Source organism: Spermophilus citellus, assembly GCF_964194105.1.
Source record: "Spermophilus citellus genome assembly, chromosome: 18".
NCBI classification, from domain to species: Eukaryota; Metazoa; Chordata; class Mammalia; order Rodentia; family Sciuridae; genus Spermophilus; species Spermophilus citellus.
Window position 1 is genome coordinate 51,150,050 of NC_138200.1, and position 25,199 is coordinate 51,175,248.

Below are 25,199 nucleotides of genomic sequence, written 5' to 3' on the forward strand. Positions count from 1 at the left end.
CACCCCCAGCCCTCTCCTTCCTTCTGCCTTTTGGTGACTAGAGGGTGGATATCAGCAAGTGAGCAAGGGAAAAGACTTAGAAGTGTTCAAGCCAACCAACCCTGCCCTGGCATGTCCCCTGTCTCAGCCCCTCTGCAAGCCCATGGAGCCTGGAGCCCATCAATGGTGAGCAGAGGGAAGATGGCGCCCACGAGATGTTCCTCTCCATTCCCCCCCTGACCGCATGACCCCCCTGTGAAGACTTTAGCTGTGGGAAGCAGTGCCCTGTCAAGGCCAGATTTGCCAGAGGAGTGGACCTGTGACAAATGTCCTCAGAATCATTGTGACAGGAGCCATCAGTCAGATCTGAGTCCTTGGCTGCCCTTTCCCTCTCACCAGCCTCTCTTTAAAGTGGCAGTTTAAAGATGTTGACTCAGCACCATAGTGTCTCCTTTGCCACTGCCACTCAGGTAACTTGGGGCTGCTAAAAGCACTTCTCTGTACCCAGAGTGACTGGAGAGCCGCCCACATGCTCTTCTTGGCGAGGACTTGGCAGTGAGAGTCTGCCTCGGTTTCCCTCCCCTGCGCCTTCCCTGCTTTCCCTGGACGGCGGCCCCCGACACAGGCTTCCCTTCGTGGTTCCCCATCTCCCTCCCCGTCCTCCTCAGACCCCCCACCCACTGTGAAAGGAGAACTGACCCAGACCAAGTGCCTCTTCAGATGAGGTCAGCAGGTCCGGAGAGGGCCCGGAACATGACCAAGGTCACACAGTGAGTGGGTGATAAGACCAGGAATAGAACGTGGCTTCTCCGCCCCTGCCTCCTCACATCCTGCCATGATGATAATAGGTACCTCTCCCTGGTCAAGTGTTCATGAGCACAGAGCTGGGGGTCCAGGAGACCGGGCCCAGCCCCCACACCATGCAGGGCACAGGACAGAGGAAGGCTCGGAAGAGTGCACTCCATGCCACAGAAGGACACTGCAGAGAGATCCTTAGCTCCAGTTTGTGGTCCCCAGAGACAGCCCTAGCAGTATTCTTATTCTGTAGATGGGGATCCAAGGCTCCCCCACAGGGTTCGTGGGTCTCAGCTGTGCCAGGCAGAAGTCAGCTCTGGTAGCACTGGACTTCTGGTCCAGGGCTGGGATGAGGAATCATATCTATTCAGAAGGTCCTAAATGACCCCGCTTGGGCTGTGGGGAGCCAGTGTGGCTAGCTTCCCCTCTGTGTGGATGCCCTTGTCACTGCCACTTACAGGTGAGGATGACTTTAAGGAGGCTACTTTGCCTCTCTGAGGCTGTTTCCTTACCTACTAAGTGGGGGCCCCTCAAAGACCATCACAAGGATTAAATGAGATAATATAGTGCATGAAAAGGACCAAATACGGTGCAGGACACACAGTAGGTACTTAGGAGACGGTAACTGCTGCAGGAATGTGGGGGAGGCAGCATCTCAGAGAGAAGATACTCTTGAGGTAGGGTTTCCAGCTGGTTATGGCACCTCTCTACAGGCTGCTTAGGAAGAAAGTCCAGGAAGGAGACAAAGCTTCGTCTTCTGTCCTTGCTGCAGCTGGTGCAGGGGTTCAGGGAGGGAGGGGGTGGGAAGGGAGGTGGTCTTCACGTTATTTCTCTATAGTCATATTTATCTTGTTGATAAAATGGGCCCCACATTGGAAATTGGAGGAGTTTCCCTCATAATTTAAAGTAGCGCCTTCCTCTGCAGGTCGCAGTGACTGGGAGATTAATGTCCCAGCTGGTCACACAGGCGGTTCCTGCACCAACTGGCTTCTTCCCACGGGCAGGGATGAAGCCATCTCCACCTGACTGGTCATGAACCTGGAGCTGCCAGATGAGGGTAATGCTCTCATCTGTTGCAGAGGGACGTGAGGGAGGGGCATCTTCAAGGTGACCCCATGGGGCTGGCACCTGGTAGGGACAGGTTCTTCATGCTGGTGGGACACACACACACCTAGGTTTGCAATCTGGGCACCCACAGTCCTGCTGTACCTGCTGCTCCCTACTAGCTTGTCCACTTTGGATCATGGCGTGACCGGTGTATTCCAGACAGCCACAGCACCTGGGGTCAAAACAGAACAGGCAGGAGCCCCACTGTGAGCAAGATTCCTGTCCTTGGTTCTGAAGATGAGGGGCTACATGATAGAAAAGTGTAGCCATTGGGTCAGGAGTGCTAGCATGGTGGACTGCATCACACTGGATGAGTGGTGGCCAAAAGCTTCACTTCATGACCAGCTTTAGGCAGTTGAAGTCACAGCATGGAGTGTTATGAAGAAGGGGATGCGGAGGCTGTCTTCTGGTTCATCCCAGAAGATAGCCACGGTTGATTAGTAATGTCTGCCATTGGCATCGGTAGGGAACGGTAGCCAGCATGCTATAGATTAACTAGCCAAGGACTAGACTGCTCCTAAGTGGAGGTCAGACAAGGCAGTTTTGTCTGGAAGAAAGAGACGGAGGGAAGCCTCACCTTTCATCTGTGAATCTTGAAAAATGGGAAATCTTAGCTTACAGTAACTGACAACCAACGGACTGAAAAAGGAAAGTTGGCACTTTATCCAAAACTCAAGCTGTCACAATCGGTCAAAAAATAGAGGAGAAACTGAATTCTAGCCTAATGGTAAAACAGACACAGAGCCAACGAAGCTCTGACATGCAACAAATACTTAAAGAGCACCTACTGTGTGTCTGGCACTTGACTAGGCGCTGCTGATTCAGTGAGTAAGTCAGGACAGTTGGAACATCTGCCTTCAAGGAGCTAACAGTCTAGTAAGGGGGGCTGGGAGCCCAAGGACATAATAAACAAGTAAAAAATAAATGAACGGGATGTCCAGAGATTGTAATGAGTGTTGTTTGGTGAAAGCATGGGGTGACATGACATACAGTGGTCCAGGTGTCCATCAGGACAAACATGTTACTACATGTTACTATAAAATACCTGAGCCTTTTATGAAGAGGAAAGGTTTATTTAGCTCATAGATTGGAAGGTTCAAAGTCCAAATGGCATGGGTCAGATTGGCAAGTTCTGCCCCTTGAGAGCATCACCTCATAGTATAGATGGCAATGATGAAGAATGAGTGTTGGAACAAAACTCATAGATCTCCAGTCACAGCAGGAAGAGAGAGATGTGGCCAGGATCCCACGACCCTTTGCAGAGCATACCGCCAATGACTCAGGGAACTACCATACGGTCCCACCTCCCCAAGGCTCTATTGCCCCCCCCACACACACACACACAGTGGTACCATCAACTGGGAACCAAGCTCTCAACATGCAAGCTTTGGGGGAACACTTAAGATCCAAAACCTAACAATGATTTTAAGTCTATTCAGAGTTCCTGTCTCTTCTTGAGTCCATTTGCGTTGTTTTGTGTATTTCTAGGAAATTTTTAATTTCATGCAAAGTTACCCAATTTGTTGGCATTTAATTGTTCACAGTGTTCCTTGATAATTCTAATTTCTGTAAGGTCTGTAGTAATGTTCCCTCTTTCGTTTCTGGTTTTAGTAATTGAGTCTTCTCTCCTCTCTGTCCACTTCATCATCCCAGCTGAAGCCTAGTCTATTTTGATAATCTTTTCAAAGCAACAACTTCTGGCTTCATTGGTTTTCTCTGTTTTTTTTTTCATTCTCTGTTCTCTAATTTCTATTCAAATCTTTAATTTTTTTCCTTCTTCTTGCTTAGGATTTATTTTGTTCTTCTTTTTTTCCCAGTATCCTCAGGTTATATATCTTTATTTTTAACTCATCTCAAAGAATTTTAAATTTCTCTTATGATTTTTCTCTTTGACTCATTTGTTATTTAATATTGTTTAACTGCTACATATTTGTGAATTTCACATACTTCTTTCTGTTACTAATTTCACTTCATTGTAACTAGAGAACATACTCTGTGTAATTTCAATCATTTTGAATCTATTGGGACTCATTTTATGGCCTAGCATATGGTTAATTCTAGAAAGTACTCCACCTGTGCTTGAGAAGAATATATATTCTGCTGGAGGTGGTGGAGTGTTCCACAGATGTCTGCTAGGGATAACTGCATATAGTGCCATTCAAGTCTTATATTTTCTTTTTGATCTCCTGCCTATTTTTTCCTGATAATATATTTGTATACTATACGTATTTTCTATTTTTTTTTTTATTTTCAACTTTTGTTCCCAAGTGAGACTCCTATAGATGGTACATATATAGTTGGATCTTGTTTTCTGCTCAGCCTGGCAATCTCTGCCTTTTGATTGGATTGTTTAATTGCTTCACATTTAACATTATTATTGATACAGTTGGTTTACACCTGCCATTTTACCAATTGTCTATGTTTTCTTTTGTTCCTCTGTTTCTCCTTTTTGCTTTAAATGAATGTTTTTCTCAAGTAATATTTTAATTCCTTTAGTGATTTTTTTCACTATATTTGTTTGGTGGAATTTTTTGCATCTTCTAGATACAGAATCATGTCATCAGCAAATAGTGATAGTTTGAGTTCTTCTTTACCTATTTGTATCCCTTTAATTTCTTCCTTTTGTCTAATTGCTCTGCCTAGAGTTTCAAGGATGATGTTGAATAGAAGTGGTGAAAGAGGACATCCTTGTCTTGTTCCAGTTTTTACCAGGAATGCTTTCAATTTACCTCCATTTAGAAAGATGCTGGCCTTGGGTTTAGCGTATATAGCTTTTACAATGTTGAGATATGTTTCTACTATGCCTAATTTTTCTAGTGTTTTGTACATGAAGGTGTGCTGTATTTTGTCAAATGCTTTTTCTGCATCTATTGAGATGATCATCTGATTCTTGTTTTTAAGTCTATTAATATGATGAATTACATTTATTGATTTCCATATATTAACCAATCCTGCATCCCTAGGATGAACCCCACTTGATCAGATGCACTATCTTTTTAATATGTTTTTGTATGCAATTTGCCAGAATTTTATTGAGAATTTTTGCATCTATGTTCATCAAGGATATTGGTCTGAAGTTTTCTTTTCTTGATGTGTCTTTGTCTGGTTTTGGTATCAGGGTGATATTAGCCTCATAGAATGAGTTTGGAGGGGTTTCCTCCTTTTCTATTTCACAGAATACTTTGAGGATTGTGGTGTTAATTCTTCTTTGAAGTCTTGTAGAACTCGGCTGAGAATCCATCTGGTCCTAGGCCTTTCTTGTTTGCTAGGCTTTTGATGGCATTTTCTATTTCATTACTTGAAATTGATCTGTTTCAATAATGTCTGACCTCCTCATTCAGTTTGGGTAGGTCATATGTCTCTAGAAATTTGTCAATGTCTTCAACATTTTCTATTTTTTTTTTTTTTTGGTATGAAGTTTCAAAATGGTTTCTAATTATCTTCTGTATTTTTAGATGTGTCCATTGTGATATTTCCTTCTCCATCTTGTATTTTAGTAATTTGAGTGTTCTTTTTCTCTTCATTAGCATGGCCAGGGACTTATCTATTTTATTTATATTTTCAAAGAACCAATTTTTTGTTTTGTCAATTTTTTTCAATTGTTTCTTTTGTTTCAATTTTATTAATTTTAGCTCTGATTTTAATTATTTCCTGTCTTCTGTTGCTTTTGGTGTTGATTTGTTCTTTTTCTAGGGCTTTGAGATATAGTATTAAGTGATTTATTTGTTGACTTTTTATTCTTTTAATGAATGCACTCAATGCAATAAACTTTACTCTTAGTACTACCTTCATAGTGCCCAGAGAATTTGATATGTTGTGTCAGTGTTCTCATTTACCTCTAAGAATTTTTTTATTTCATCTTTCATTTCTTCTACTATCCATTCATCATTCAACTGTGTATTAATTAGTCTCCATTTGTTACAGTAGCTTCTATTTTTTATTTTATCATTGAGTTCTAATTTCATTCCATTGTAGTCTGATAGAATGCAGGGTATTATCTCTGTTTTTTGTATTTACTAAAAGTTGCTTTGTGGCATAAGATAATTCTCTATTTTAGAGAAGAAGTCATGTGCTGCTGATAAGAAAGTATATTTGCTCACTGATGGATGAAATATTCTATATGTCTGTTAAGTCTAAATTGCCGGGTTTCTGTTCATGACTAAAAGGCTCAGGGGTCACTCCAGGGTAACTGGGCTAACTGGGCTGCACAAAATAACCACACAAGAGACACAAATACCCTTTTCTTTGGGGTCACTGTGACGGCTCCTCTGACCTTAAGGGTCTGCAGAAAGAGAGAGAGCGAGAACACCCGCTGACCCCTTTTATCGAGGAGAAGCTATTCAAATGAGGTAAGGGGTCAGGTTTCAAGGGGCTGAGTCTATCTTCATGAAGTCCATTGTCAGCAGGTGACTGACATCTAGGTAGGCCACACCCAAGGGCACAGTAAGAGAATGGGACACACACAAGGCACTTCCATGGAAGATTCTATCCTAAACAGGGCAAGGGATAATATTACAAAGGAACAGGTTAGCATAGCTCCACCCATGGGGATGTAGAAAGACATGCTCAGGCGCAAAGACAGTCACTGGATCCCCAGAAGAGCAGGGAAGTCTAGCAGCATAGGTGCCTGACACCACATGGCCCAGCAGGGGAGTTAACTCAGTCATGTGTGAGATTGGTCTCCCACACTAAATTATTGATTGTATTATATAGTTCTATAGGTTTTCTTATTTAGTTTTTGTTTGGAAGATCTGTCCAGTAGTAAGAGACATGTGTTAAAGTCACCCAGTATTACTGTATTGTGGTCCATTTGACTCTTGAAATTGAGAAGGGTTTGTTTGATGTACATAGATGCTCCATTGTTTGGGACATAAATATTTATAGTTGTTATGTCCTGTTTATATATACTTCCCTTAAGAAGTAACTATGAAATGTCCTTATTTGTCTCTTCTGATTAATTTTGGTTTGAAATCTACTTTATCTGAAATGAGAATGGAAACCCCTGCTTGTTCACACAATCCATATGAGTGATAAGTTTCTTCCCATCCTTTCACCTTCAGCCTGTGGATGTCTTTGCCCATGAGGTGAGTCTCTTGAAGTCAGCATATTGTTGGGTCTTGCTTTTTAATCCAATCTGCCAGTCTATGTCTTTTGATTGATGAATTTAGACTCTTAACATTCATTATTATTGAGATATGATTTGTATTCCCTGTCATTTTGATTTATTTCTGATTTTTGATTTGTCTTAATTTCTCATTTGGTTGAATGTACCTTTAGTGTAAATCCTCCCTTTGCTGGTTTTTACTTTTTTTTTTCACTTCATCCTCATGGATCATTTTGTGAGGCTTTCTAGTTGTGAATTCTTTTAATTTTTGTTTATCATGGAATGTTTTAATTTCATCTTCAAATCTGAAACTTAATTTTGCTGGATATAAAAATCCTGGTTGATTGGGCTGGGGCTGTAGCTCAGTGGTAGAGCACTTGCCTCACAGGTGTGAGGCCCTGGGTTTGATCCTCAGCACCACATAAAAGCAAATTAATTAATTAATTAATTAAAATAAAATTCCTGGTTGGCATTCATTTTCTTTCAGAGCTTGAACTATATTATCCCAGGACCTCCTAGCTTTGAGGATCTGGGTTAAGAAATCAGCTGAGATCTGAATTGGTTTCCCCCTATACTTAATTTTGATTTTTTTCTCTCACAGCCTTTAAGATTTTATCTTTATTGTCTGTGTGAGTCATTCTCATTATAATGTGTCTTGGTATGGGTCTGCTGTAATTTTGTACATTTGGGGTCCTGTAAGCCTCTTGTATTTGATTTTCCATTCCATTCTTTAAGTTTGGGGAATTTTCTGCTATTATATCATTGAAAAGATTGTGCATTCCTTTGGTTTGTAACTCTGCTCCTTCACCTATTCTGATAACTCTTAAATTTGGTTTTTTCATGTTATCCCATAATTCTTGGATGTTCTGTTCATGGTTTCTTACCATCTTCTCCACATGTTCAACTCTACTTTCAAGATTATATATTTCCTCTTCATTGTCTGAGGTTCTGTCTTCCAAGTGGTCTAGTCTGTTGGTGATGCTTTCTATTGAATTTATAACTTGATTTACTGATTCCTTCATTTTGAGGATTTCTGTTTGTTTTGTTTTTTTCATGACCTCTAACTCTTTATTGAAGTGTTCTTTAACTTCTTGTATTTTTTCTTTGATTTCACTTCTTATACTATCCTTTACTTCACATATCAATTTAACTATATACAATCTAAACTCCTTCTTGGACATTTCATCTACTGTGTTATCAGTGGCTTCTGTTGTTGAAGCATCTTGGTTTGTTTGGTGCACTTTAATCCCTTGATTTTTTTAATATTTATTTTTTTAGTTGTAGTTAGACAGAATACCTTTTATTTTATTTATTTATTTTTATGTGGTGCTGAGGATCGAACCCAGGGCCTCGTGTGTGCTAGGCAAGCGATCTACCGATGAGCCACAACCCCAGCCCTATTCCTTGTTTTTTCATGTTGTTAGTGTGTTTTCCCATCTAAAAGTATGGATCTAAGGCAGCATAAATTCTACCCTATATACCTATAGTGTCCCTGAAGGTTTCCAGCGCTTCGCCTTTACTGGTGAGACCAATATCAATAGCACCCAGGGTACACAATATAGAGACTTAAACCTAATAGCTCCCACTAAGGTGTCTACTGCTTTCTCACATTAAACCAGAATGATGAGTTCAATAACTGTCTATAATATAAACAGAATATTTATTAAAATGACTTACAATTTCAAATGGTGGATGAGAAAACAGAGGTAGTGTAGTATGCGATATTTGCAAGGGAGGAAGAGAGAAGCTAGAAGTAAAAATTCACAAGAAGAGTGGAAAAGGAGCTGACAGAGACTGGCTGTTGGTTGGAGAAAATATGGAAAGAAAATAGACAAGAGGAAGAATATGAACAAAGAGAAAAAAATAAAGACATAAGAATACAACAAAAATGCAAAACACCATTCATAGATCATTGTCCTCTACAGACTGATGCATAAAAACCATCCTATTCCAAATATGGTAGAGAGATTATGAATCAAAAAATAAAATAAAATAAATCTTGCTGGAAAGTCGAACTGTCTCTGTCAGTGTTCAACAGTTTCTCAGCCCTGTCTCTGATGTCTCTCGGGATCACCAAACCCAGTCTCTATCCCACGGATCTGGACTTCAGATACCTCAGGCTCAGCAATGCTGCAGTCCAAGATCTCAATGCTGCTCCTACTTGCAGAGAGACCACCAGGGATACACTCATGCAAAGGAGTAACCCCAAGATGTAGCAGCAAGACAAGGGCCACCAGCACCTTCAGCAGGAATACCCCAGGCTCCTCCAAACCTGCAGAAACCTCGACACTGGACCTGCAGGTCCCAGCTGGAGTCCCCAGACAGAGGCTCTTGGGTGGTAAACCTGCTGGCACCCAAGCCCCAGGCCTGGCTTGTGTTCTTAGTGGTTTCCATGTACTTCTTAATTTATAGTCTACTTCATGTTTAAACAAATAATTCCAAGAGAATGAAGTTACTCTATTCTTTCTTCCCCCATCTTGTGCTATTATTATGCACTAAAGAGCTTCCTACCTACCTCCTTACAGTTAGTGGGGAGACCCGAGAGGCCTGGCTCAGTCAGGCTGAGGTGACTGAGGGTGGCTGGCTCAGTGACTGAGGGTGAGTAAGTCATTCAACATCTTTGCGCCTCAGTGTCCTCACCTGTAAATGGGAAGAATTGGATAAATAGCTCCAAAGATGGATTGAGGTCTGAGCACTGAGCCTATACATGGTAAGGGCTCTGAAAGCTGGCCTTTGCTTGGCCCTCAAAGAACCCCAGGGATCTACTTACACTGGCATTCTCCTGACAGAGCATGATGCAACCGGCATCCAGCCAGACCCTGGGGCACGTGCCCCAAGCTTGGGTCTCACACAGGGATAACCTGCTGGCTCAGCCCCTCCCAATTCAGGTCAGTAGGCTGCAGAAGCCACCAGAATGGTCCATAACTGCCCCCAAGGCACATTCCTAGTCCCAGCAAAGATGTTGTACCTGCTGCGGACAAGGCTTTGAGGAAAGTGCTGGGAAGGGATGGAAATGGAGGAGCAATCACAGCTGAATGTCCAATCTCTGCTCGGCAGATGCACAAACCCTCACCTGAGATTAAAAGCCCTTCTACAGCTACCAAGGCAAGTCACCACCAAACTCTACTTGATTACCATCCAAGACAGAGGCCTGCCATCACCCTCCTCCCCCTCCAGGCTCGTCTAGAGCCACTCATGCATGCATTGAGCACTTCTGCTGTGCCCAGCCAGGTGCTGAGCTTGAGGATATAGAGGGATCCAATGTGAGGTCTGGAAACCACGCATGATTCTGTGTAGCACATGCACGTGATCCGATGCAACAGGGGCTCAGACTTGGGCTCTGGGAGGGCAGGCAAGGGGACCTTTGAGAGCAAGGCCCAGGAATGATCTGTCCTCCCCCAAGCTTGCTCCTGCCCCTGAGGTTCAATCAGTATCCGAAGCCTTAGATAGGGTTCCACTCAGGGCAGGGGATGGTGAAGAGGAATAAGCATTGGACTTTGAAGCCACTCCTGGCTTCTGGCTTGGCTGTGCCATGCAGTAACTGGGTGGCTTTGAGCTGGTCTGTTAACCCACACCGAGCTTCAGTCCACCCATCTGCCAAACAGGAGAAGCGAGTTGAAGGGAATCCCATGATACTCACTAACAAGATGTAGCTGTCTCTGAGCAGTGCAGCTGGTGCTGTGGCTACTCCTGCTGATTCTGACCCCTTCCAGCACTCCAGCCCTTAAGATCCCATGATCTAATCCCTGTGGGAGGACAGTCACCACCATTCTCAGGAGCTTCCTTCTGCAGTGCTCTCAGGGACCCAGGATGCCAGTTGCACCACCCCCTGCCTTCCCTGAACTCACCTGCTCTGACTCCAAGATCACCTCCTCTGGGAAGCCTTCCTGATCTGAGCCATCCCCTGACATACCTGAGTCATTGCAGCCCACAGTCCCAGGCCTCCTGAGGCCAGCCAAGTCCATCCTGATAATAAGGCCACCTTGTGTATCTACTGCCCCTTCCCAAGACCTGGATAAAGTTTTGTTGAACCTTCCATCTCATATCTTGGTGAAGTACAGACCTTTCCCATTGTTGAGACTCATGGGTTCGAGCCTTAGCTCTGCCACTAAGTTTCTGTGTGCCCTTGGACAAGTCCCATTGCCCTCTCTGTGTTTCCCTTTTCCTGTCTGAAAAGTTGAATGCTGGGGACAGAGGCTTCAGAGGAGAGGAAGGGCAATCAGCCCCCCACTTACTACCAGAGGCCCCTGCAGACAGTGGGGTCAGGCACAGTTTCCCTGCTCCCTAGCAGGAGCCGCCAGGATAGAACCCATGGGATGGACCCCAGACTATCTTCCATTGATTTAGGAATCCATAGCTCCCAGGGCTGCAGGGGTGAAGGAGGAAGGTGTGGTGGGGCTGTGTTCAGTGTCCTTTCTCTCTGTCCACAGTAGCACGATACAACCGCACCAGCTACTTCTACCCCACGTTCTCGGAGAGCTCGGAGCACAGCCACCTGCTCGTGTCTCCTGTGCTGGTGGCAAGCGCGGTCATCGGGGTGGTCATCATCCTCTCCTGCATCACCATCATCGTGGGCAGCATCCGTAGGGACCGACAGAACCGGCTCCAGCGTCACCGCCACCGTCACCACCGCCACCATCACCACCATCGCCGCCGACACCGCCACCGTCACCGAGAGTACGAGCCTGGCTACGGTGAGCTACTGCCCACCCTGGGCCCTGCAGCCACCAGCATATTGTGATTGAACCCCCAGGAGGTGTCCAGGAGGCCATGGCTCTGCCAGGCGTGGTGCGGAGTGGTCAGGGAAGGCTTCCTGGAGGTCTTGGTCCATCAGGACCAAGATAGCGTGCCCACTATTGTGTTCCCCTTAGCGTGGGAAACCTAGAGGGAGGCCGAATGGATCCCTCTAATGGAGAGAGAGATGGGGGCTGCTTGGGGGAACAGATTGGCAGGAGCATGAATGGGTGATGGATTGAGTGAATGGTTCAGCCTTAGGGTGAGGGGATGGATGGACAAGTGAGTGGATGGATGGGTCGATGAATGGGATGCTTGGGTGGGTTAGATGGGATGGGCAGGTGGAGGATGGAAAGCTGGGGATGGTGGAGGGGAGGGGGGAGTAGGTATGGGAATGAGTGGATGAGTCAATAGATAAATTCTCAGACAATTTCCATTGGTAGGAAAAAGCCAGACCTCCCCCTACAGGAGCTGCATGGGGGTCTATCTGCTGTCTGAGGCCACCCACCAGGTGGGGAAAAGCAAAGCAGGCCCAACCCCTGAAATGCAGAACTGATGTGAGCCTCCTGGGATCCCAGAGCCATAGCAGAACCTAAGGGGCTTTCCCCTTCCAGGGCCTGCAGAAAGAACAAAGGGAAATGTTTTGGGTTTTTTTTTATTTTTTGCAGTCCTGGGGATTGAACCCAGAGCCTTACACATGCTAGGCAAGTGCTCTACCACAGAGCTACATCTCCAGCCCTTTATATTTTTATAGGGTCTTTCTAAGTTGCCCAGGCTGACCTTGAACTTGTGATCCTCCTGCCTCAGCCTCCTGGGTAGCTGGGGTTAGAGGCCTGCTCCACCATACCTCGCTAGAAAAGTTTTTTAAACAGATTGAATCTGATGAACCTGGGCCTTTGCGGCCTTCCCCAGCACACCCTGCTGTTCTGGTAGGAATGAGATATTTCTGTTTTCTTTCCACTGAGTTAATTGGCTGTAGAAAGAGCCTCCTTTAGCAATAAGAGATGCCGGAAGCCAGCAAGCAGAGGGAGGCCTGGGAGCGCTGGCCGATGGGCCAGGAGCCCTCCCTGTGTGCCTGGCACTTCTTATGCATAATCTCATTGTGCAAATTTCTCACAGTGGTCCTGGGGTGGCTTTTAATTGTCACCCCAATTTACAGATTAGGAGCAGTTAAGTAATGGGCCTGGAATCACCCAGGCTGCAAGGGATGGATCCAGAACTTGAGCCCAGGCACTCTGACCTGAAAGTCCTTGGGCTGACCACTGCGCAGACAGCCTGGGAGGCCAGGCAGTCTCAGCCCTGAGGGGAGGTGACACTGGGGGAGATGTCAGTGGAGCCACCCTGGGAACACATGCGGGTCCAGCAGACATTCCCGCAGCCAGGAGACCTGCAGACCTGGATGTTGCTCTTCTGGGAGGAGAAGAGCAAGGGACCAGACCTCAGGCAAGACCCACAGGGCTATCATGTGTCAGGGGCAAAAGTGGCCACAAGGGAAGAAAGACAGCTGATTAGCGGACTGCCCTCCGTAACCAGGAATGAGGACAGAAGAAGCCAGCGTGCACGCATGTGTGAGACTCTGCCAGCCCAGCACCCCCAAGTCCCTAGTAGCCAAGGATGCCCCCAAGAAGACAAGTCAGAGCATTGCCTAGATGAGGATGGGCCTGTCCCACTCTGGCATCAACAGCCTGGCACTAACCCTGGGGAGGAGGCCAGGGCTCCTCCCTCAAACCCAGGTACCACCCTCAATCACCCCACACCCTAGGATGGAGCCTGGCAGACACAGGGCAGCCCACCTGCCTCTCCCCTTCAGTACCCGCTGCTCCTCTCCAAGCACAGACCCACTCCTTCCAGACTCTGCCCTCTGCTGACTGCCATTCCCCAGCCTCTCCAACTGGCCAAAGCCCTTTAGGCCCAGTTCAAATGCCACCTCCCTGTGGAAGCATCTCCAGCCCCCCTGGCCCATACCAGAATCAAATGGAAATCCCTCTTCTCTGTGCTTCCTTGGCATTGTACCCACACCTCCATCAGTGCCTTGGTCATAGGGTGACTATGTGGCATTCATGACAGCAGGGCCTGCATGTGGCTTCCCCCCACCCAGGGTCCAGCCCAGAAGTTCGCCATGGGCAAGGGAAGAAGCCACCTCGCTTCATCCTCACAGCAAGACTTGGAGCGCAGGCCAGGGGTCTCCCTGAGATTCCAACAGAGAGGGCTGAACGGTCAGCCTGGCCCTTGAGGACCTGAAGGCAGGTCAGACCCTCCTGAGCAAGGTCCCGGCTCTGACCCCCAGAGCAGGCAGAGTGAATGGAGGCCACAGGCACACCAGTTCCAGGGCCAGGCCTTGCTAGCCCTCGCTGACCTACAGCAGCCCCTGTGGAGCTCCTGCCTCCCTGCCTCACTTCTGTTCTCTGGCTCTGGCACCTCCCTGGGGCCTGGGCAGGGAGTCCAGGGGCACTGCTGTCCCACACCTTCCTCCAGCCTTCTGGAGAATACGCAGGGGCTGCTGGGGGCCTCCAGAGGACACCAGGGATGAGGGAACACGCTCTGTGAGCATCAGACAGCCCCCACCTTCCACAGTGGAGGCCTCCCATCTTTCAGACACTTCCCCGCTACTCCGGGGACCAAAGCCCTCCGGGTCAGTCCCCTGCCCCTTTGGCCGCTATTTCTGGGACTTCTTTGTGGATTTCTTTCTCCTGCCCCTTACATGTCAGAGCTCAACACTTCCCCCTGTCCTCTCCCTACACCCTCCAGCTGCTTCATCTCATCTACCCATCTTCTTCCCTGCAGCTGCCTTCACCCCTCCCCCAAGGTCCCTAGACACCCCTCCATGGGGACTCACAAGCACCAGATTCAGTATCCAAATCACCTTCTGCTTTTTTTGCATTTACTGTGCACCCTGGTAAAAGTTGTCTCACCTCTCTGTGTCTATAAAATGCTTACACAGAGACCCAGCTCAAAAAGTGATTGTAAAGACTATATAAGAAGAGCACCGGCTAATAATTCCATGCTCCATACAGTTAACTAGTTTCATTATTTCTCCTTCCAAGAAAATCTGTTCACAGACCTCCTGCCCTCACCCGCCCACCCACCAGCCTGGCCTCCCAGGCACCCAAAGGGATTGGACATGACCACCCCCATCCTCTGCTCAGCACCACTCAGTGGCTCCCCATGGTCCTCAGGACAGTGTCTGCCTTCTGCTGCCCACAGGCCCTTTCTGTCGTCTGGCCAGACAGAGAGGAGCCAACCAATGAGGGGGAGGGAGAAGAAGAGATTGTGTTTCATAAGATGGAAAGATCTAAAGCATTAGTGGTGGCTGCCTCTGTCTCCTCTGGCTTCACCTCTCAGTCTCTGCCTCTGATAGAAAGTGTGGGAGTTTGTGGGTGCAAGTTCTCCTCCTTCCCCCTCCTGGAGCCTGTCGAGGGAGGGTAACCCTGGATTGGGTTAAATAATGAACTGAGGTATTTCTTAATTTTGGTAAAGAGGAGGCATAGAAAGATTTCACCTTCCGTGAGGCAGAAAGTGGGGCTCCTGAGGCCTGACCCATCTGTACCCTAACCTGGAATCAGGAGAGGCAGAGGATAAGGAAGGCCTGAGGCCATTCCTTTATGGTGGGGAAACAGTGGGCTGGTTTCTCCCCAGCTCTTCCTCGGGAGCTCTACCCACCCGAATGTCTAGGATTGGACTTGGTCGCCTCGGGACTGAGGTCTGAGCTGGGAGAGGAGCTCAGGGCAGCCTCGGTTTCCCCAAGATGCTCAGCTTCTGAGAGGACCAAGAGAAAGCAGGCCGGGAAGAGGGGATCAGCAGCAGTTTTCATGGGCCTGACTGGCTGTCAGGGCTGCCCACCTTGTCTAGGAAACAGTCCCGGCTCTCTAGGGACGGCTGCAGCCTCGTCCCCTGTGGGTGGAACCTCCCCTGAGCCCAAGACCTTTCCCAGCCACGTGACGCTGGTGGACACAGGGCCTCTGGAGCCCAGCCATCCTGGTTCAGGGTCTGTCCTCACCCAGTTGTCTTGTGCTTTGATCTTTCCTGGATTTCTTCCTGAACTCCTTCCAAAACTTCCGTCTTTCAGCTGCTCCCCTGAAGGGAAACTCATCTCATTTTAGCTCCCTTTTTTTTTTTTTTAACAGCGTATGATATTGGGCTCATTTTTCCTAGCACAAAAGTCATAAGTGTTCATAATAGAAAGCCTAAAAAATACAGACGATATAAAGAAGAGACTAAGGGTCATGATCCTACCATCCGGACAGAGCCACAGATAATGAACACGTTCAGAATGTTGGCCTCGGAGAGCTTTCTCCACACCCGTAAATAGTCCTGGAATTAGACCTGCAGATGTGGTTTCACGTCAAGGGCTTTCCACTCCTGTTGAATCGGGAGTGGGGAAAGGAGATGAGGGGAATGGGAAGAAGTCTCTGGGTCGTATGGATTCCAACTCCCTACTCTATTGGTATGTGACCCTGAGCCTCAGCCTCCTGGTCTGTACAGTGGGCACAATGCCAAGTCCCACCCCTTGAGGGAGCCTCCAGGAACCCTTGGGGGTGGGTAGACTGCATGTCTCAGCCATCTTGGCAGCTTCCATGACTAGACCTGCCAGAAACTTCTATGATGAGAAGCTAAGACATCCAGCTGCCCTCTGACCCTACCCTTCTCTGTGTGACCTCAAGCAAGTCACCTGGCCTCTCTGAATCTCAGTTGCAGAATGAGAGACTGATGCTCCAGCTGTGTTCATTAAGCAGCATGATAGGTCCCAGAAAATGACATTCTGTGGTCAAATGCTGGACTGGCGCAGTTAACTGTGCGTCTTAGCTGCAGGACTTTTCAGGGCTAATGTGTGATTTCGAAAAAAACAAAACAAAGGAAAACAAAGTTTGTGAAGTCACCTGATCCATTACACTCCCTTCCCCGGGCACCTAAGGGAGTGACGCATGGTTGGGGCAGGAAAGGCTAAGGAGGCCTGATCCCAGAGGCCTCTGCAGCCCTCCATCCTGGACCTTCTCCTCCCCATTTTTCATGCCCCAGCCTGACCCCACTACCCACAGCCCCTGCTCACACCACTCCCTTTCTCATCTGCCTCTTGCCTCAGCTGTTCAGGCTTCCGGCTTTCGGCCTGCCCTCTTCCTTGGCTAATCCTAGACAAGACTCGGCTCTGGCAGCCCCCCCTCCAGGAAGCCCACCCCAGCCTCCCAGTTGGTCAGGCCTGTCTCTTCTCCCACAGCCCCTGGACTGCCAAAGCTCATGACACACTGCCCAGTTCTCAGCTGTCTCCAGGACAGGGCCAGGACAGGGTGGGCTCTGCTTCCTCCTCCCTATGACCCCATGTCCAGCTCAGAGATGGCACTCACATGCCTGTGCTGTTGCTGAGTGGTTGGAGGTAGCTGCACTGGTGAGAGGATGGTCAGATGGAGACAGCAGAGCCTCATTGGCCTCAGGTAGACTCAAGAGGCCAGTCCTTGGCACTGGCCCAAGGCTCAGGCTGCTGGTCTGTTCCCTGCAGCATCCGACGGACACACGTACAGCCGTTCAAGCCGCAGGATGCGGTCCACCTGCAGCCCTGCAGAGGACTGGCCCCCACCCTTGGACATCAGCTCTGATGGGGACGTGGATGCCACGGTGCTCAGGGAGCTGTACCCAGATTCTCCGCCAGGGTAAGGAGGCCACATGGGGGAGGGGCCCGTGAAAGGGTAGGGCTCTGGACACCAAGGGAAACAGCAACGCCTCTCTGCATGTTTCCCAAATGCAGCAAACATCTCAGTGAGCATGGCCATCTCCCTACCCCTCCTGACCAAGCAGTCCCCTTGAGGCAGGGTGTGACTCAGCAGATGTCACCAGGACACACCAAGAAAAAGACAAGCGGAGCTTCTTCGGACTGATGAGCAGGGATAAGGAAGGGGTGCCCTTGTGGTTTGGGGAACAACAGCTATCCTGAGCCCACTGGGGGTCTGCTCCTCCAAGTGTCTCCCTGGGGAGTTAGATCAGTAGAGTATTAAGTTATTCCAGGGGCTGCGGGATCAATTTCCGTTAGGGAGAAAAATCTATTCAGCTTCAATATCTAACACCAAGAACTCATCCCATCCCAAGGCCAGCCTACCTCAGGGGCTGCAGGCTCGGCCAGCCCCTGGCCTGGCAGGTCTTGGAATGTGTGTGTGGTCAGTCCTGTCTTCCCAGTCATGTCCCTCCTCTTTCCCACCCTACCCCCACTCCTGCCCAGCTCTGTCCAGGCATTAACCCAACCAGCCTGGCAAGGCGGAGGCACTCAGCCTGGTGCCCCTTTTGCCTGAGATAAACCCAATGTGCAGGGAGCACTCCACCTTTCCCGGACCCCAGAGAAGTTCCCTGTGCCGCGCCACATCAATCAGAAGCAGCTCCACTTGGCCTGTCCTTCAGACAAGCCACGCTGGACAGAGGTGGTGTCCTTGGGGCCCAGTTCCTGGTCTCTGGGGCCCAGCTGGCCCTTCCCCACATGGACCAGAGCCACTGAGCTCCCTGGGGAAGGAGGTATGCACATCCTTGGGCATAGCCTCTGGATCAGTAGGACTCCTAACCCTGGGTCACACCCCCAGGTATCCACCATACCTTCTTCCCACCAGGAAAACCCAGTAAGTAGGGTTTATTCACCCCCTTTCTACAGACAAGGAAATGGGCCCTGGAGCCTGGGGGAGAATGTTATGTCCACTGCTCCTGAGGACCCCAGAGAAAGTAGCAGTGAGAAGAGAGGTGGCTGGACAGGGGTTTGCTGGACATTGGGTCTCTGCTCTTAACATGGGGGCTCCAGGCTCTAACTCCTTAGTATGATCCACCAAAGCCTGAATCACATCTATCAGGACAAGAGTCATTGTGTCCAGCCTGCACTCAGGGCCATCAGGCCTGTCCAGAGGAGTTCTTCTCTAGGGGCATTTGGGTCCTCTTCTCCCAGCCACCCATAGGCAGACCCCCCAGCAGTTAGCACATGAAGAGGGGAGAGGAGTCACAGCCTCCCTCAGTTCCCTACCTGGGGACCCTCAGGCCCTGGACAGCCTCGTGATCCCCCACCTTCTGCTCCCCTGGGCACTGGGAGGGGCAAACGGTGCTGTTTTCCTTGCACTCCCGAGCTCAGAGGGGCCCGGGACTCCTTCCTAAAGCTAGAAGACAGCTGAGGAGTGACTTGAGCTGTTTCTACCCACAGAGGTGGCCCACCCTGGGAAGTCTCCCAGGCAGCTCTTGTTCTAAGGAATCTGAGCCCCAGAGAAGTGAGTTCACAAAGAACAGGAAGCCTGATTCAAGTTCAAAGCCCAGGACTCAGGGGTGCAGGGGTCCCCTTTCTTAGTAGGGTCTCACTGGAGCCAGCATGGACGAGGCCCCACCTGGTCCACAGCCATCATAAGAAAAGAAAGAGACCCCCACACCCACTCCCAAGACCCCAGGTTTAGCAGAGCCTGAGGGAGCCTCTTCTTTTGTAGCTACGAGGAATGTGTGGGGCCAGGGGCCACTCAACTGTATGTCCCCACGGACGCCCCACCGCCCTACTCGCTGACAGACTCCTGTCCCATGCTGAACGGCACCCTCCACTCAGGCAGCAGCCACAGCCCCCATGGACACCAGCAGGAGCAGAGGACCCGGGGCCAGAGTGGCCTCCGCACCATCTCCATGGACACGCTGCCCCCTTATGAGGCTGTGTGTGGACCCGGCTCCCCATCGGGCCTGCTGCCATTGCCTGGACCGGAACCAGGGCCAAGGACCTCACAGGGCTCACCCACCCCAACCCGAGCCCCAGCCTCTGGTCCCGAGAGGATTGTTTAAGTGACACAGCCCACCAGCTCCAACAGGTCCCTCCAGGCTGAGTCACATCCTTGTGGCATACATAGGCACTCACACACACACACACACCCCAATATGCACACACAACACATAGATATATACGTGGCTACACACATACACACTGACATCCCCCATGTGCACATATAGACATGCCCCACACGTGTGTGGACATGTGTGCACACACAGGGGACCCCCACACCCACACAAAACCTACCGGCAGAGGTTTCATTAAAAATGAATGAAGCTCTCTGACCTCCTGTCTCCTCTTCCCCAGCCTGGTGGTTATGCCGCTGTGGATGGTGCTGGGGGAGAGAGTTGAAGTAGGAAACTGGCTTTCTCTTCCCTCTCCCCAGGCTGTGCCCAAATTGGTTCTGCCTCCAGAAACTGCTCAACCACCCCAGGGCAGCTGCCTGCCCCTCCCCTTCCCCCAGGGCTTGTTCTCCTGGGAGGTGGGGCAGGCCCCAGTGAGTTTCTGCTGTGTGCTGTGCCTATCTTTCAATTCCAGGGCAGAAGAGCCACATCACCATCCTGCCGCTTACAGGGTGGGGACACAGGTCTGGGGGCTCAGGCACAACCTAGAGGCCCTCACAGCCCACTAGGCACCTCCCTTAATCCAGTACCCTCAGTCTGGTGGTGCTAGGGGAATTCTCTGAGAAGCCCACCCCAAGCTACAGGGGTGGACAGTGCCCTTGGTAAGTGTGCAGTGGTGCAGGTGGGTCACCATGTCAGTCCGACCACTGCCTGGGGCTGAGGGTCTTCAAAGGTGGCCTCACCACAATGTTGCCTGGGCACCACTCTGAGGCAGATAAGGGCCCCTCATTTTGCATGTGCCCAGCCAGCCACTGTGGCCTGAGCCCAGATGGGCTGGAGCCGAACCCCACCCAGGAGCCGGTGCTGTCGTCCGGGGTGGCAGCTCACAGCTGGGAGTGTCAACATATCCTGGCCTTGCCTCTCCAGGGTGTTTGCACATACAGAATAAAGAGGGTATGAGCCCCTTCAAAAACCACCATGCCATCATAAGAGGACCAGTGCCCAGCCTTGCTGCCAGGGTCCTGCCATAGAAAGAGATACATGGGGTCAGCCTCATTGTAGGAAGGCTCAGATCTTGGCCTTTGAACCCCAGCAAGAACATGTCCATAACCTAGATGATTTCTGAAGACCCAGCCTACAGAGGTCTTCAAGCATCTTTGAGGAGTATCCCTGCCAGCATCGCCAATGGCTGGGAACAAGTTACCCTGCCTCCCTCCTTCCCTCCTTTTTCCGCCCATCCTTAAACAGCAAACCCCGCCCCAGTCCTCCTTCTCCCCACATTTCAATTCCTCCAATGAAGGGCTAAGACAATTCAGTAATCCCTTTCTTCAGGAGAGGGGTGGCAAAGATGGCAATCTTGAATTTTATTTTCTGTAGAAATAGCATTTCTTCTGGTGCAGAGCTGAAAGGAGTCCACCCAGAGGTTTTGTCACGTCCTGTTGCCGCACCCTGGAGCCCCCAGACTCCACCTGGGGGAAGGACCTTGTTTACAAACAGTTCTGTCCAACTTTGTGGTGTTCTGTTTTCTAGGCAAAAAATATCTGTCTGTTGTACTGTATAGCCTTCAGAATGCACCCAGGGATGAGACCCTTTTAAGAAATGCATCCTGAATCTGTATCCCTAGAGAGTGCTGGGGGAAGATCAGAATCCCTGCCTGCTCCTCAGAGTCTGAGGGATGGAGCTGAACAGCTTTTCTTGTTCTTGTGGACTAGGCGCTGAACAAGCAACAATGTATCTTTTCTGTGTTCAAATAAATACATCATATCAATAAAAATGTAGCAAGAAATGACATTTTCCAAGAATACATGGGTTGAGGGGGGCTCTTGCTGCTGAAACTGGAAAGGAAAGGAAACCTCAAACAACCACAATCTGAAAATACGCCTTCACCTGGATGGCATGTCCTGTTCCTTCTCAGGATTAGGAGTCATTGAAGCCTTGTCACTTGCTGTGAGGTAGGTATTTGGGTAGTCAGTGATTTCCAGGAATTCCTTTTATGTGTTTAACCTCCCTGAAACATGGCATTGTCTTGGTGTAAATGTCCCTAGGATTGGCTATCAACCAGGACCCACTGGTCAGGAAGGTGACTCTGAGATAAGGAAGCACAGGCTCCTTCCATTTCCCCAGTCCAGTCTCCAGTCCCAGTTGGAGGGGCTGAGGTCAGCTGTCCAGCACCCACTGCCCACACTCTGAGCCCACACTGCCACCTGCTGGCTGGCTGCTGCCACTGTTAAAGTGAACAAGTCTGCCCTTCAAGAATAAGGACACTCCAGTCTCCCACTTTGAAAGCCATTGCCCACAGACACACGTAGCTGTAAATGAAACTTGTCATTTTGATCCTGGGCTTATCTTCCACTCTTGGGATGTGCCATGAGGTCGAACCCATTCAAGCCTTTCATTTTCAGGACGAAGCCCTATCCGCTAGCCTCTCGTTCCCACCCCCCATATTTTTTAGTGGTGCATTATAATGGTACATACATAACAGTGGGATTTGTTGTTAAATATTCATATATGCACACAATTTAGCTAATACCATTCCTCCAGAGTTTCCTCTTCATGGTAATGGTGTCCAGTCACATGCTGACATCAACTTGAACCCCACACACCAACACCCATTCTGAACACGGGATCCATGGGTTCTTGTGACTGTTGGGCTCTTGGTTCTTCCCATCTCCTCCATCCAGGTATGTCCATAAATGGCAGCATGTTCAAGTTCCTTTGCACATTCTTACAAGGAAGCTGACCTCTTTGCCAGGGGCCTAAAGGATAGGGACCAAGGAGAACACCCTAAGTACCTGGGCTTAGCATGACTCCATCAGGGCCCCAAAGAAACAGGAGGTGAAGCTGTATCAACAGGAGGTAGCAACACCAGACCCTCATCAATATATGGATCCGAGGGCTGATTAGAGAGGTGATCCCAGGAGAACCAGACAGATGGGACAGGGAAACAAGGAGAAGAAGGTCAGTGAGGAACTCCTGAGTTCTGTCCAATATGGCAACTCTGAGAGGCAGAATGAATCACACTTCCCAGTCAGCCTTCCCAAGGGGTGATGGAGATGAATTATTCATACTCCAGCTCTCAGCAGGCATTGTTTGGTGGCTGCTCTTTGGGAGATGTTGATTCCTGCCCCTTGTGTAGGCCAAGCGAGTTCCTCTGGTCAGAGAAACTCTTCAGGCAGAGGAGTTGCAACTGCTGGCCAAAGAAGCCATCATGCTGGGCGGCATAAGCTGCCACTGGGTCAGCATGCATGGGCACAGTGAGTTCCTGGGTCTCTGGACTGGACACCAACTGCATCTGCCACATCTGAGGAACAGACATCAACCAAGAGAGGGAGGAAGGAGTTGATATAAAGCATGGCTATCCAGAGCCACAGCGGGACCACCTACTGTCACCAGCCACGCCTGCATGCACATGCAAACCAAGTTCCAAGACATGCTCAGGCATACAAACTTACATGGAACTGTCACAGCTCCACTACTTGGGGTTTTGTACACATCTGCTCAGATAGTTTTGGTGCCCACCCTATTGCCTTCACGGGGGTTCCAATGCACACTCAGGTATTGCACACTCCAATGCTACCATCCTCACACTTAGGAGTTCCCATTCATGTCCACCTGCATGGTTGACCAGAGTCTGGGCATGAACAGTGCAAGGACAGGCAGTTTCATTAGGGCAGCGAATCTTCTGTTCTGGGCTCTGCTCTGCTTGACTTCACATCGGTCTCCCCTGAACCCAAGTAAATCCTCGGGAGCCTAGAATTACTATCTCTGTGTTTGGGGGTGGGTGTGCCTCTGCCCCCTAAGTTACTGGGCCTGCCCAGCTTGTCTCCCAGGACTGCAGCTCTCCAGGCATATTTTCACAGCCTCAGCTATATTATAGCTGACCATCCTCACCAGAGTGACGATGGGGTCCACCACCAGGGTTGAGTAGGGGATTATCCCTTGACAAGCTGTGAGCCCCATCACCCTCCCCCATTGCTCAGTTTCAATTTGAAACTTCTTAAGCAAGAAAAGATACTTACTTGGTGTAACTTAAGGGTCCAAGTGATCATTCTAACTTCAGACATGACTGGATCCAGAAAGTTCTAGAACATGGGCAGATGTGTTGTCTACCTGGACTCTGCTCTCCACTATGTTACCTTCATTCTCCCATTAGGACAATAGCTATGGAAGCTTCCAGTCTTTATGTGTTGGTTCCTGATCCAAAATGAAGAAAGACTTTCTCCCAGAAAACAAATATCAACCCTCAAAGAAAATAGATTGGCCTGGACACATACTCATCCCTGAACCTCTGAATGGCTGGGGCTGGGGAAGAGTCCCTGGTTGGCTGGGCCTGGGTCAGGTGCCCACTCTGGGGAGGGTAGCAGAGGAAGAACCAAATCAGTCTCTCCTGGAAAGGGTTTTCCATAGGAAAGATGGAAGGAGGTTGGAAGGACTGAACAGAGCAGCAGGCTTTGCCATGTTCCCTTTGTAAGGGGACAGATAGATGAGAATGGTGGTCAACAGGTCCAAACTCTATCTACCAGCTCCAAGCCTGAGTGACAATTTTCAGCCAGAGGTAGACAATGACCATAGGGTAATGAGAGCAGGTGTTGGGACAGGGGAAGGCAAGGATCACTGCTGACCAGGACCCATAGCAGAGTAAGGGGAGTCAGACTCAGCCTCCAGCAGGGCTTGAGAGTGCCAAAGTCATAGGGCACCATTTTGAACCCATCCTGGCGCTCTCCCAATATTTCCTTATTGTGGAGGTACAGGGCACTGGGACCAGAGGGACCTAGCTCCAATAACCAATAGGACGGGCCTTTAGCCAACTGGAAGAAAATGGCCAAACTCCACACTAAGAATACTTTGTGACTTGTAAACATGCAAGAAATATACCCACCCACAGTTTTGCTGTTACATAGCTTTTTTTTTTTTTTCCTGAAGAACAACATAAATCTGGGAAAACAAAAACAAGGTATGGATCTATGACATTGAACCTAAAACTCCAGTCCAAACATTGTATTCTCCCCAGGGCCATCTCACCATCGGCTCCTGCCTCTCCTCCTCCCAGTCTCTCCCTTACTAAACTGTTCCCAACTATTGGAATAATCCTTCGCCATTTGAGGTCCCAATGTCAGGGCCAAGCTTGTTCCTCTCCAAGTGTGGGACCCACCTGGAGCCAGGAGGGGTTATGAAATGGACAACTAGCAGGAATGTACATTTCCATTCTTAAGGAAATAGGTCCCTGCCTGTGTGTCACGAACAGAGTTGATGACACAGTGCTGGCTCCCAGACTCCCTCTGCCCAGGCAGCACCCATACACACACACACACACACACCTGCTCTCTTTGTGACTTCTGTGTTCCTAGCTCTGCAGGCACCTGGAGATGTTGGGAGTACAGGCTGTGAGCCCCAGAGTCCTTCAGTTATCAGCTCATCTTGTGACCTTGGGCCAGACCCTTCCCTTCTCTGGCCACAGAGCCACCACCCTCCATCACTCCAGGCCAAAGCAGCCCTGCAGATAGATCCCTTGCCCCATCTCCCCACCTCCACCTCCACTGTTCCCCTCAAAACTAGTCACACTGGTAGGCGGAAAAAACAGGTTCTCACTAAGCCTCGGCTTAGAAAGTGTGAATAATGCAATTAACACCAAATCCAGCAGCTGGAGGAGGCTGCCATG

At 49.2% G+C, this 25,199-nt stretch overlaps 1 protein-coding gene across 2 annotated transcripts in view; it reads left to right on the forward strand.

Moving 5' to 3' along the window:
• Positions 1-21,323, forward strand: part of BEAN1 (brain expressed associated with NEDD4 1) — a 49,284-nt gene extending 27,961 nt beyond the window's left edge. The window contains exons 3-5 of one of the 2 annotated variants that reach the window (XM_081274028.1): positions 11,419-11,679; positions 17,211-17,361; positions 19,153-21,323. In XM_081274028.1, coding sequence (XP_081130154.1) covers positions 11,419-11,679; positions 17,211-17,361; positions 19,153-19,492 — 752 coding nt within the window. In that variant the 3' untranslated portion in view covers positions 19,493-21,323. Of the gene's footprint in view, positions 1-11,415; positions 11,680-17,210; positions 17,362-19,152 lie in introns of both variants that reach the window. The other variant, XM_081274027.1, reaches the window with a different exon arrangement.
• The last annotated feature ends 3,876 nt before the right edge of the window (positions 21,324-25,199 follow it).